This window comes from Lineus longissimus, chromosome 1, assembly GCF_910592395.1.
Source record: "Lineus longissimus chromosome 1, tnLinLong1.2, whole genome shotgun sequence".
Lineage (NCBI taxonomy): Eukaryota > Metazoa > Nemertea > Pilidiophora > Heteronemertea > Lineidae > Lineus > Lineus longissimus.
The window spans coordinates 22809753-22824158 of NC_088308.1; the positions used below are offsets into that span (position 1 = coordinate 22809753).

The window sequence follows — 14406 nt, forward strand, 5'->3', positions numbered from 1 at the left end:
TATCATAAAAGGTTATTATCGGAGTCGTAAAGGCTCATAATAAGTTGTAAAGCATCATATTAAATGGAGTAATTAGTATCACACTGAATTACATTTATTTGCATATGTGTATACATTTACTGAAATGTACCAATTACTATCGTATATATATACATGTATGTATCATGATTTGCTGCGAAATTACGCGATCATCATTTTTAGCAGTAGCATCTTTTCACACCGGTCAAGATCACCAATAACGCTGATCGGTGGAAGCTGTCTTACAGTGTGTGAGCTTTTGGACACAATAGCGATAAGCACTGACGACGACAGAGAAGAACCAACGTCCGTAGAATAAATACAGGGAATACGATGACTTTGATTTGAAGTGATCACCGGCAAGAAACTAGCATGCCTTCTCTGGTGTTTATGGCTAGTTTTAAAAAGAGGGATAGATGGAGCAGTTCCAAGTTGTTATCTTGTTCGTGTAAAATGGAAAACGGGACTCGTAAGATATTCCGTTTGTTTAGTATTAGAATAAACTGATCGTTCTTGTCATTTCTTCATAAGAATATTTATGGATAAAACAAAGATTTAAAAATGCTTGGAGAAGAAGCTATACCTGCTTTATTGTGCACAAATTATGATGAAGCTGAAGGCAATGGATATGAAAACAATAGGTGGAAATTAAATGTGATATTATTTTCTTCGTGTTGGCATTTCAGTACCACTAGCCAATATGTAATGTGCGGTGAATATAACGATCACCAACGATATTAGTCATGTTGCTCACGCAGACAGTGGAGTTAGCTGCAACTGTTATGATTGTAGGACCAGAATCTATTTTAACTGGAACTCACGAAAAGGTAGAATTTTTTAAATGCTAATCCGAAAAAAGAGAAGGACTTTGATGGATATCATGTGAATATTTACAAAAACACTATATATGTGTCAAAACCTTGCATACGTCGCCATTGATGCGAGACACTACGTCAGAAGGGAAAGCCATTGTCGCTACTTAGATAATCAAATCCAAAATGGCCAGATTTCTTTCGCACGACGCTGACCAAGAGGTAACTCCGCCTAAGACGTTTCGTTTGAAAACCGAGATGTCGAACTCCGAATATCGGATTATTGTAATCATGCCGTTCCTCCCATTGCGAAAAAAACAATCATAGCTCAAGTGCATGATTCGAAAGACTTTACAGGAAAGTAATGTATTCTGTTCATTTTGCTGTCATCATCGTCACAAATTCTGAAAGAGGATGAAAATCGTATGAATGTCGTACAAGTTAAAGGTAATGGTACTACAGAGCGCACCTGCGTAGATTCTATTGTATATCCTCATAACGAGTACGTGCTCTTTTAATGAACTAGAATAGACACATCATACAATGTACATCTATAGTCGTACACCAAGCTAGTTAGAATGAATCAACAAAGGGTGAACCAGACTTGTTCATGAGACTAATGATATTAATAAATTACTTAGATACATATACCATCATACATTACCAACCAGACAGGGAAGACACAATACAAAACTACCAGCAAACGATACTTTCGACTGCCCTAGACCAGGCTGGGGCCCCGCACGATGGCGTTGGTGGCGGCAGTGGGATGTCCCGCAATGCTCACCTTCATAATTGACCATGCCGTCTCCATCTAAATCTGCCTCTTTGATCATCTCGTCCACCTCCTCATCCGTCAGCTTCTCTCCCAGGTTGGTCATAACGTGCCGTAACTCTGCAGCGCTAATGAAGCCATTGCCATCCTTATCAAAGACCCGGAATGCCTCTCGTAATTCTTCTTCACTGTCCGTATCCTTCATCTTCTTGGCCATCATCGAGAGAAATTCTTCAAAATCTATTGTGCCATTGCCTGCAAAAAACATTTAAAATTATATTCAAGTGTGGGCCTTTTTTCAAACTAGCCTACTTCTTATCCATACAACTTGTTATCTCCTCAAAAGGTTAACTGTAAAAAGAGAAGACGTTTCCCTCGTGTTTTTTCTAGTAGTGTATTTGTTTGATTCATACCCGGGATTCGTACCTTCAGGATCTCACGTATCATCTACTATACAGGTATCAAAACGAATTAAATCGTTACATGATACGCACGTATTTCTGTGCAGGGCAGGGTAGGGTATTAGCAACAAAATTTCAAAAATGTTTGGGACTGATGATGTTGCTTCCTTTTGAGCAGAAAAAAAACAAGTGAAAAAAATGTTTGGACTGGGCAATGGTAATTAGAGAGGAAACCATTCGGGACCATTCTTGGTCGTCATAGCGGGGTGGTTGCCGACCGGGATTCCACCGTACTCAACTTTTTGGGGAAAAAAATTAAGCTCTTCTCACTACGAAAAGCCAAGAAAAGTCAATGTTATCCCTGTAATTAACCCTTGTTTAAGGTGGAACATGTACCTCAACAGGAAGTACTTAGTGTAAGTGAATATCAAGGCTATGCGTCTACCTAGTGTGGAACTAAGACACAGAAAATATCATACATTACCTGCATGTAAAGTAGTACTAATGCCATGCAAGTAGTATTGCTATAAGCAGGATACCGAAGCGTACGACCTGAACCTTACGCATACTTGTAACGCTTTTTGCTTTCTGTTGCCATTGGACCCAGATTTTTTTCAGCGTATTTACCTTGGACCCAAGGCTGCCGCCAAGAAAATAGCAAAAAACTGAAGATGATGAAGAACGAATCTTCCTGCCATGCACTCTCTTGATGAAATCATCATCGTGTAAAATGTGTTCTTGTGACCTACCGTCGGCGTCCACCTCGTTGATCATATCTTGCAGTTCATTCTCCGTTGGGTTCTGTCCTAGTGACCTCATCACTGTACCCAGCTCACTCGTCGTAATGGTGCCGTCGTCATCCTTGTCGAAGAGCGAGAACGCTTCTTTAAATTCTGGAAAGAGGTGGGCACAGGGCGATCAGTAAAAATGTTGGTTACGACATGGCATTTTGGCAAATTTTGATAATCTACCCTTAGCTACATGTAGGTATGCATGAGATTCATTTCATAAACTGACTGGTAAATCAAAGTACAAGCAGGGTCTTTCGTTTTCAGATGGGCAATCAAGTAAAATTGGAGACAAGGCAGCAACCAGATCGGTCGTTTGTTTGTTTGTTAAAATTTTTTAAAAGAGTCTTCCATTCACAAAACATATCCATGAAATGTCATCTTATAGTCGTTGGCTTGGAAACACAACCACATAATCATACGTTAAAGGAGTATCTTATTATTTAACGAGACGCTATCACTGTTAAGTGTAGAGCCGAGCAAAGAATTGAGATCTCATACATGTGGTTCTTTCTTCTTCACCGGTTTAAAATGGTCGCTCGTTCTCACATATCTAAAGTGAACTACGTACAGTGAAATATTTCCTTTACCAAACGAGGAACCATTTCTACACTGGTATTGCATGTAGGCCTTTGGAATATGGTTTCACACTGATACACAACCCGCTGTGTACATAACTCTATGGACAAAGGCCCAATAGAAAAATTAGCTTCTAATGTATATATTGTTAGTGACCTGGGGCTTGTGCAGTCTTCATTAGGGTATATACCATATGCTATGTTGTCCCGAAATTCCGTGGTCACTTAATAAAGATCTCGGACAATTTTAAAAGTAAAGGATTTCCCCTGAACAGGAGGTAAGTTTTAAAACACCAGTTCAGTGCTTTATTTTTGTTTGCGCTTTGTATCACATTATGGCTCCCAGACCCCAGAGTAGAGAAGCGCTGATGTTGTAATCTCGAATAGATATCTCACCTAAGTAAAAATCCCGATAAGATTGATATGAAATTTGTAATGATTTTAAACGAGAAAAAATTGCCTTGAGGATGATTGAAGACAAATATCCACTTACCGGCTATCTGTTCGTCCGTCAATGCGTGGTCCTGCAAGAGAAATATCTTGGTACATAAGTATTGACACACGTGGACTATCTGAAGCAGATAGTATAGCCATTTAGACATAGAATGGTTATCTTCAACGTCCTTTATCATCTGGCTCTCGCGAAGTGTGATTGTGAGTTAACAAGAATTTTACTCTTCTGCATGGGTATTACATGCATTCATAATTATTTGACATCACAGAGCTGTTTGACGGAATTTGTCCTCGAGGCCATGCCGACTAAATCTCATCCGTCATAAGGCAGCATCAGTGAAGATGCTACAAAATTGATAGTATGTTCAAGCTTATGCATTAACCGTTGCGTCCATTTGCCCCAACATTGCATGTTCGTGCAATGCCAATGGAATAATTAACCCAATTAACCTAAGTCAAGATCATTGATATTTTGTGACGTTATACGCGTATGAGATGTTTGTCAGTTAGTAAGGTCTTTACTCTTCGTCAACACTTAACAGTTGACACCGATCGATAAGACACAGCCTAATCAATCACTTCCTTGATGTAAACCTAGGGTCGTCGTTGTGGCCATTGCAACCACCTGTCGAAGCTGCTTCACCATATTTGAGAAGAATTTTAGTGAGTATGCGTTTTCTCAGATAGCCCTGATTTTTTATTCAGGCACCATATGCTTTTATCACTTCTCAAGTGCGGAAAAGCAACCTCGACAATAACGTCTGTGGTATTCTTGCACTGAATAGTCCCTTGGGTAACTTTAAAGTTATGATTGATCCTGAATAACTTCACACATCAGCGTATAAATATACCATGTAATTAATCATGCTCGGTGTGTCACTGATGATACTTTAAATAATTTGTTGTTGGAGTGATGTTTGGAGTCTGTTTAATATATGTCATGTCTCATATACACCAGGTGCACTTCAATTTTCGTAGCTTCTCGTAAAGGGAATCAGTATCATCCAATCGATGATACTGGAAGCCATATCAGCTGCAGTATCAGCCAGTACCAGCCATGTCAGGTTTAGTCATGTCAACTATCAGTACTGTAGATACATGTACATCAGTAGGCTACAATAAACCCCCTTCAATTTAATGTTCCTCATAGGTCGTGTTCGAATGTTGTGTGTTAGTTTAAAGCATATCAGTAACGAAAGGTAGGCCTAACTCAATATTCTCCGACTTGTTATTAGCTTGCAAGGCAAAGGCATTAATTCCAACCCTTGGAGGTCATTGAGGAACAGGTACGGCAGGCTTGGTGCCGATATGCTGCTGCTGCTGCAGGGTCATGAGAGGTAGGCCTCTGACCACTTTATTGGCGGCCCGCACGCAAGCATGGTATGGCGATAAATCTTGGAGGGAAAGACACCTGATGAATGATATTTCTAGCTATACTTTAGGAACTACCATTCCAATATCCATTAGAAATGTACAGCAGATACCGGTATGTCATTTTTCACAACAAAGGAAACTGCATTTTATTCATAAACTGAACTTCGTTAATTGAGTTAGGCAATTATCAACCTAGATGTATCCCACTGCAACTTTATCTGTCAGTGATTAAAAGGTAACCCAATTAAAACCTTACTTTAACTTTTAAGATTCTACGATAAACAATGTAGTCCACTTACCACCATTGTCGCCAATCGAGTCGGTATTCCCCTCGAGGTCTTTCCGGTAACGTCAGTAATACGATATATCACAACGTCTCACAAAAAACAAATCTTCCACCTAAAAAAGTCCAGGAGTCAGAATTTCAATTCTTTCACTTCTACACAGCAGCCTACTTCCATTACCCAGACTTTCGATAATATGGCCTGGTGGTTCCTCAATTGACGTTTGATAAACGCCTTGGTGATGGATTTTACCCTGATCTACCTGCAGCACAAAGCATGCTTTTCCGGATGGTGTCCGATGGCGGGTTCGGTTACCTAGCCAATCTGCTACGATCCCTCTCACTGCATTGCACCACGCTGCTGATAGGCCTCATCGTACTTGCATTGCTCACCCACGCCGAGTGAGTTAGTGCATAACGCATCTTTTGAACTCTATCATCATGATCATGCCCAGCAAGAAATCGAATTAAAAGTCATGCCTTAGCATGTTTCAGTGTCTATCCCTCGTTCATTTTGAAGAACGATCGAATACAATTCATTAGTCAGAAAAGACAAATCATTTTTATCTCGAAAATATGAAAAATAACGTGGGCTCTTATTGTTTTATTTTTTAACACAACTTACATGTACGTGCTCTTTGAGGCGGAATTCCCAAGGCTTTTCAATAACATTCACCAGCCCGCCGTACGTTATTTAGTTGTTGCTTTTTTAAGCCAAGTGAACCTTTCTCATTTGTTATATCTTTATGATTGAACGAAGGCTCCATTTACATGAAACGTTAGTCAAAGAATATAGTCTCTTATCAAAATGTGCATCATCAATGTACATCGAATTATGAAATCGATCTTTTCAGCAGGAATCGACGTACACTGACTGAAGCATATTGAACACTCGAAGGACAGAAATGGCGGACGAGAATGGGGTAAGGTTGGTTTGAAAAAGCTGAAATAAACAATAGTAATGAACTCGTCCTCTTATTTTTTAACATAGAAAAGGAAATATTGTGTATTATCTAATTAATGAATGATAAGATGACTCCCTAAGCGCTTAGATTACACAGCCATAGTATTGCATAGGAAGATTTAATAAGGATATTTTTGTTACAGGAATTTGAATTAAAAGTTACCGATGAAATGATAAGCAGTAAGTATAGCCTAGATGCAGCTTAATTATCAACTCAATAACGAAAGAAGAAAACATCTAAGAACATAGGCCTACCACAGAGCCTCACCGTCTTAATCCCAACACCGACAGTTCCTTTCCAAAGAACTACTGTGTAATCCTGTAACTTTCGAAACTGCACCGAATGCCATGCATGGGTAATGAAGTGATCTCCTCATCACCACCGCACCAGAGCATCTCATATACACTATACAAGCTAATCCTAATCTTCATTGATTTTGAACTCTATTATTAGAACAATGAAACACCATTAACATCATTTAAAAGAAATTAGTCATTAATGAAGGAGATGCTATCAGTGTTTTAGTAGATCATTTTCTATGTTTTAGCATCATTTAAGTACATACTTGGGAACAGGAAAAGGCACTGCTTCTAATTTCAGCTTAGAAGTTTGACACCTGATCATACAATTATTGCATACAATACCCTAGTCACGTAATTGTCGTTTAATATCATTTTTCACTGCTGATATCTCAAAATGAACAATTTTTAAAAAAACTACTGCATACTACTAATTTCTAAACCCTGGTTACTCTAAGCTAAGCCATTCCTGCCATTAATTTTTTTGTTATTGGCCTTCTCCAGTCCTAACGTCGGTGCATGCAAGAGTTGGCAGGCCCGGTAATATCACTTGCATGCATGCTCTGAACTGAACCTGAGTTAATATAATATCAATGCGTTGATGGTGTTTTGTTTGATCAAAAGAAGCGATCAAAGGTAGAAAACTGTCAACTTACCTCCTTCCTTTTCCTATGTTAAGGCATACGCAGCTCATTCGATGCATACGATGAAGACAAAAAGGGGTATATCTCTACAAAACGGCTTGGAGACGTCATGAGGAACTTTGGGCACAACCTGAGGCATGTTGAACTTCGGGAATTGATTGCAGAGGTGGATAGCGATGGTGAGTAACAGTTTTTTTGCATGAGAATGCCTGAATAAAACTACATTGCAGGCATTATATCGATTTTGATGGTTGGCTGTCATCCGGCAGCATTACTTCCATTTCGGAAGTGATTGCGCCCGATGGCCTTTTTGAAGCAGGGAGTTATCGCTTATTTTTTCCATATGCCGCCAGACGTATCTAAGTTTGATAGCAAGTGATCATTTTTGACACAACATTACTGGATTTATATCGTTAGACAAGTAGCACATTGCTGTCTGGCTACAACAAACATCTCGTGTATATCGAACCCGTTGTCCAGTAGCCTGTATTGCTAGTCTCAATATGCTAAAATGCATAGCAATATTTTTCAACCGCGTGGAGTCTGCACTCTAAAAGGTTCTAAAGAGCTTTCAAACACTCCAGACAGTGATCAAACATGTTAAAATTGCATATTAATATTTTTCACTCAGGAACTATAGAGGAACTCGAAACAGGTAGGTATGACGTGTATGACATGTCCCAGTCTTTGTTCGTTATTCACTTCCATAATCTAACATTGTTTTATTTACGTCAGCTAACACTTTGCTAATGATGAAATAAATATGTGTCGCAATATTATGATATCATACCGATATTATGCCTCATCTTATTTTTTAAAATGTAACATTCTCAGTTTGAAATCAAATATAGTACATGAAATTTATGCATGTAAATTATATGTTATAACGAACCATAATCCAATATAATAAGAAAAAAAATTAAAATGCCGGTGAGAATGAATTCAACACTTGGACATATATTGTATGCCCCAATAACATACATATGTGTATACATTTTTTTTCTTTGTGTTAATTTTAGAGCGTCTAAATCATTATTACTATATCCCGATTTTTTTACTGAAGCCTTACTTTGAAAAAAGTTCTCTAACAGAAACCTTTTACACGAGACCTCATTTTGCAGGTAGTGGGACAATAGACTTCGACGAATTCCTTCCGCTGATGCTGGAGAAAATGCGAGAAAAGTTCGAAGAGACTTGGTACAAGGATTTGTTTAGGGTGTTGGATAAGAAAAACAAAGGTTACATTCCATGTGAATATCTAAGGTGCGATAAAAGTTTGAAGATAATTTCAAACCCCTAAATCTTCGCGATTCGCAAATAACCATGAAAAAAAATTAACAAGTTTTGAATTGGCAGATTACGAAATGCCTTGGTTTTTCAATAAAAAAGTATATGCATTTGCCATTTTTGTTTTAGCATATGAGGGTTATTGGCGAAAGCCACAAAAAATCACTAAAATGGCTAAATTGCATCGCCTTACTTGCAGACACATTCTGGACAAAATGAAAGGTGAACTTGAACTATCTGATGAGGAAGTGGACGAACTGATTGCCGAGGTAGATGATGATGGTAACGGTCAAGTAAGCTTTGAAGGTACGAGACATCTCCAAGAAATCTCCATGGAGGCCCTATAGAATATGGTATTCTAAAGTATAACTAGACACCGTGAACTAAAGGCCTTGTTGATATCAAGGCAACACCACGCATTATATTCCAAACGAAGTATGGAATATTCATCTCTTTTTGAAATTTCAAACCACATATCTTCCTGAAATATTTTTCTTTTTTAATTTCAGAGTTTTATAACCTGATGAAATCTTAGTGGACAGTTCCTGTTACTGGATCTAAATAAACGCCTAAATATTTTATGGACAATTATTTACCCCTTTGATATTATTAAAATGCCGGATTCAAAATTGTAGCTTATTGCTACTCAATATTGGCACCTTGTAAGTCGATTTGTCAGCCATCGGGCGACCCTTCATCGTCAAAGCACGGAATATTGCCAAGATGGAATATCTAAGGTTGCCCGTATCGGATTTTGCTGCCAATGCGTTCACACAGCTGTTCAACTTACATAGTCTAGTTACTCTAACTGATTTTCACTTTTCAGGGTCCAAATACTTGTATAATGTATTGCACAACGTACATGTATACATGTATAACAGAGTCGTCCGGAGCTTGTAGCATTCCATGATCGTCCATCTTTGTCTATATTCGTATATAATCGTGTACATTTTTTTTTCAATTGTAAAATAAAGTCTTCACCAACCTCAAAATGAATAACGCGAATTTTCATCACAGTCTTTTGTTTGTTATACACGCTTAGAAATAAAGGTTTTTGAGCTGCCCCTTTTCTCGAGACAGTTGGCTTTACGTTTAGCATCACCGATTCATGGCATGGGGCTTTGAGAATTATTTCCTATAATTGGAGTATTGACCATTGATTTGATATTGGATCAAGTCCATAAATCTAATTTTATGTATGATCTAATCAAAGCCAGTGGAGTAGGCCATACGGTCACTGGTACGTGGCGATACCGGTCGGGACATGCACTTGCGTGACAACGTATACATGCACAGGCTATTGAGATTTCTCGCATGATGTACAGCAAATCAATGACCACATAGTTCATGAAAACTTGACTCTGTTTGTTTGGTGACCAACTCTCGTCGGAGTACCTTCTGCACTAATTCATTTATTTTGCAATTAGTGAGCATTTACCAAATTTTTAAAGGCAGGTACATCTGTAAATTTTGTTTCCATGTTGCCAACGGAGAATAAGAAATACACATGATCGTGCAATAAAACATGACACGTGTCTGCCTAGGATACAATGTGCAGCACCGTTATGATTAATATCCAGGGCGTCGCGAGTCACTATAACACTTGAGTTAACTTGGCGCTATCTCATTCAGGTAAGCCCATTTGACTTAACGCTAAGTTAATGTTAACGCTCAGATAACTTTCAGCTGGCGACCAGCTTGTTGTGAACAACCAGGCGAACGTATTACATACATAATTACCATTTTTATTATTATTATCATTATTATTAATATCATTAAATCGTTAAAATGGTGGCGCTGTGCTTTACGATCTTTGAAAGTGTCAGGCTACTGGGTTATCTTTAGAGTTGTTGACATTTGAAAACAGAATGGAAATCACTCGCGATTAACATTCTTAATAACACATCATTTCTGGTGGTCATACATGTATAGGACAAATTCTGCGTCTTAGGTAAGTTAGTATAGGCGTTTTTATTTTAATCGAATTTCGACAGAAATAGAGAAAACAAATCTTGCTATAAGAGACGCTAGATTTCATGCCTTCGATAGCTGCTGCTGTCACCCCCAAAGACCTTCCTCTGTCGTTGAAAACTTATCTTGAATTTGAAATTGTCCGCTTCTTTTCTCCGGGATCAAAACTGACATGACAGGGTCTGAAAGAACCTTTGATATTATTCACAACGAACTACACCAAGGCGGATATAGTGAGGGAGGGGGGCAGATACCCCTTCCCTTTCGACGATGAACAACGATTTTCTTCACGGCGTCTCTCCCTAAAGAAGCTAACTAATGCTAGCCCTAAGATGCCCGAAAACGCCTATCTGGCACCGAAATTTCAAATTTATCTAAGGGAGGGCCGCACTCCACCCAACCCCTTCCATCGTTTTCAAGATCACACCATCGGGGCTCTCAAGATTAGGCTGCGCCCCCCCCCCCCTTCCTAAATTTATGTATCCGCCACTGCTACACGCCTTTAATTTACCCATCCACTCATATAGGTGAAGACATTATGCATATGCGCACCTGGTTTTTCGGGCTAATACAGTGTCTTAAACATTTTTCAGGGTACTGTCAAGATGGCTGAAGAAGCACTTTTCCAAACAGGCATTTCGTTTGAAATGACACTCTTCAACATCTTTTTGGCACTTGTTACTCTCTTCATGATTCTACTTGCTGTTCGCACCCTACGTTTTGGGCAGAACCAGCATAAGGATTAGGATGTCTATCCCGATTGTCCTTCGAAGCACCAGCAGCACATTTTAACCGACGCGATGGGCTGTTCATGTGTTTGAACTGTTCTCCTTTACCGTTACGTGAAGAAAATTCGAAGAAAAAATAGTAAAAAGTATCATAGTGTTATCTATGACAGCAACAGTAGTGGTGACCAACTCATCGAGAACAAAATCATGGGATTCGTATGCCTCCTGTGATCCTAGAAACGACAAATTTGTATCAATTGCTTAAGATGTCTGTGTTATGGGAAGTAGAAGCGCAGTGTCCCGCGACAACCCTACAAGCCATCACAGAGAATATGTCCAGGCATTAGGTCGTAAATTGTAAATATCTCAAAGGAGGGTATGACATCGGTGTTGATGAGGTTACCACAGCTACGAGTGGATGTATGATAAAACAATATACATGAAACGGGAATTTATTGGGGTACTAGATAGACCGTGTTATCACTTGCTTTTGTACTATTTCAGTATACAGTATGTATGTTTTTGCCAATATCATCATGTCACATTTTTTGTACGGGTTCGCTGGGGAATTGATTCTCCAGGGTGAATGTGTACATCGCCGTGTACATCTCGAGCGTTTGTAAGTCAATGGAGATGGCACTGTATTTTAACATTGCGGCAAGGCAAATTACTTCTAAACGCCATATGATATTGGAAACGTCCCTGGACCGGAAGAACTAATAAAATAAATATCAATCACGAATATACGGGCCTCACATGGCAGTGTTGTTATAATCATTGCCATGCCCATGTGCTGGGATGGGCATATTTGAGCTTTAGGGCTGCAGTTTCATTTGCTGCTATCATGATCCATATAAGCCTTTATTAACCTATATGATCCACATAAGCGGGAACCTGGAATTCTTTGTACAAATACTTTACTACGGTGTCAGATGAAGGACACAATGGTTTTATTTATACGCGACATCGCTCATGCATAACTTATTTTCGTTGTCGTATTCGCAGTTAGTCTGGCAAACTGGAGGGGTGAGGGGTACGCTGTCACCCCTGCTGCCTGCTTGAAGAACTGCAAAAGAAATCACCACGATTAGTTATGCATGAGCGAATGAAATAAATTTGTCTTTAATTGGTAACCTTGTTAACACATTTTTTTCGATAAACCCTACGCATATGATGTGACACTCGATTCTAACCAATAGGCTACGAGGTGCACTAAAAAGGCGCAAGAATTTTCGATGAGTCCTTTCTGTGGAGTGTAGTTCTTCATTATGCTTACTGAGGTGATTACGTGGCAAATATCAGTAAGCTTACTTGGAAGGTTTCGTTTGCGAATCGGAGTAAATCCTTTTCAAGGCTGATTATGTATGACGACCCCAAAACTGACTGAACGCCACAATTATAAAATCATTAATCCCCTAGACTTGTCTCTATTTCTTGCTTCACTTTCTCCTTAAGATGATATTGAACGATTCTTTTTTAAATTTACTTGAACTCAAGCAATATATATAAAAGTTAATAGCAGGGTTTAAATATCTAAAAACATATGTGGTGTTCCAACACATTATTCGGAGTTGAAATTCAAAATAACTTGGTTCTCCAGGGAAGATGTAAGTCCAAAAGAAGTAGTCTGCTTGATAAGGAATGTTGAATACGAGAAATGCAAAGGTGTTTGTCAATAGCATGGCCGTAAGGGATGCTTCCTTTGCTCCAGATTTGTCCGTCTGCTTGCTATGAAGCATTTGCTTTCGTTTTGTGCTACTGCGAGCTACGCCTAACAATATTCCTAGATTTGCGGTAAATAGAATAATAAACAGCAACCATTGGTCAATGACTAAATCCTGAAGATAAAAAAAATTGTAGTATTCAGGGTCGAGCGCGAGGTCGCACGACCAGTAGTCGAACTTTTCAAGAAACTTTGGTACGCCCCACACAGCACAAGGGACACACCGTGCTACGTTTAGCAGGGTACAAATCGTCACTGCAATCTTCGCTCGGAACTTCGTACAGATAACTTTAGCTTTAAAGGGAAATATCACTGCAATCATTCTATCAATCGTCATTAATAAAATTACCCAGCTAGAAAGTTACCAAAGAACAAGAAAAACATGAGAGAATGACAGAATGGCGCGTTGACGACAATCGGACCGAAATTTCTTCGCAGATAATGATGGATCAGACAATTTGTCACCAAGTGTAGGTCGCATATAGCTAAGGCTATCATGTAGAATCCAGTGGATGTTCGTCTGTAGCTTGGCTGATTGAGGACAAAAAGCGAGAAGACGTTTCCAACTGAACCAAGAACGATCAAAATTGGTGGGAAATACAGGTTATAGGCGTTGTAGATGGACTCTAGATATTGCAGTGTTGCCAATTCATCTGTGGAGGCAAAATATAAAGTTACATTCGATGAAATGTAACCCGGGAACACGTCTTCAGGGGATGTCAGGTTTATCGCCATGTCACCGCAGTTTATAACAGATCGCCGATCCTAAACAACAAAAGAATCAAGCCGCCAATAAATCAAGCGCCACCTCAGATGCGGAGGGCTAAGCCAATCGACCGCGTCGGATTCTGACTGATACTCTGCGTCTTGTAAGAGACTTTTTGACAAGTGTGACCCAATCGCAGGTACTCTTCACGCCTAAAGCATTGTCATCCCACTAAGTTACATGTACAAGTGAAGATACATGCATTTGAGGCAAGACGTTCAACGGCACACGATAGATGCGTATACAGTGAGACGCAAGGTATATTTCTTGGAAAATGCTCTTGGCATTACATGTACGTTGTATATTCCCACTCCAACAAAGCAATTTTGATAAAATTTATACCGGTACATGTACATCGCAAAATGCGCATGTACATGTACAAGTATGTAAAGGTTGCGGCTGTCACCCAGAATTCTGGTGACCGGATTTGTTGAGATACGATATTTTTCGGTTACAATATTTGTGATACGATATTTCGCGGCCTCAGAAGGACGAACGATATGAGAAAGCAGAACCCTTCGCTTATCCAAAGGCGATTGAA

The 14406-nt window shown here is 39.2% G+C and overlaps 2 protein-coding genes and 1 long non-coding RNA gene across 8 annotated transcripts; 2 read left to right on the plus strand and 1 right to left on the minus strand.

The window, feature by feature from the left end:
* Window positions 1-86: 86 nt before the first annotated feature.
* LOC135492634 (calmodulin-A-like) lies at window positions 87-6831 on the minus strand. 2 transcript variants are annotated; one of them, XM_064779206.1, is made up of 6 exons: window positions 6715-6831; window positions 5499-5598; window positions 3866-3896; window positions 2756-2899; window positions 1618-1860; window positions 87-1234 (listed from the first exon to the last, which is right to left on the minus strand). In XM_064779206.1, exons 2-6 carry the CDS (start codon window positions 5502-5504, stop codon window positions 1206-1208), a joined length of 453 nt encoding a protein of 150 aa, XP_064635276.1. In that variant the 5' UTR covers window positions 5505-5598; window positions 6715-6831; the 3' UTR covers window positions 87-1205. The 2 variants fall into 2 exon arrangements, with proteins under 2 accessions (XP_064635276.1, XP_064635266.1); XM_064779196.1 differs by lacking the exon at window positions 6715-6831 and having other exon boundaries at window positions 5499-5941.
* Window positions 3533-9682, plus strand: LOC135492602 (uncharacterized). Of its 5 annotated transcripts, none has more exons than XM_064779161.1 (8): window positions 3533-3650; window positions 4368-4488; window positions 6337-6405; window positions 6590-6626; window positions 7426-7569; window positions 8512-8653; window positions 8877-8983; window positions 9187-9682. In XM_064779161.1, the coding sequence occupies exons 3-8, from the start codon at window positions 6388-6390 to the stop codon at window positions 9210-9212; spliced, it is 474 nt and encodes a 157-aa protein (XP_064635231.1). In that variant the 5' UTR covers window positions 3533-3650; window positions 4368-4488; window positions 6337-6387; the 3' UTR covers window positions 9213-9682. The 5 variants fall into 5 exon arrangements, with proteins under 5 accessions (XP_064635231.1, XP_064635248.1, XP_064635240.1 ...); XM_064779178.1 differs by having other exon boundaries at window positions 6340-6405; XM_064779170.1 differs by having other exon boundaries at window positions 4424-4488.
* Window positions 9683-10534: 852 nt separating this feature from the next.
* On the plus strand, window positions 10535-12509 carry LOC135497958 (uncharacterized). Its single transcript, XR_010448980.1, has 2 exons — window positions 10535-10628; window positions 11242-12509. It is a non-coding gene; the product is annotated as an uncharacterized LOC135497958 (long non-coding RNA).
* Window positions 12510-14406: the final 1897 nt, after the last annotated feature.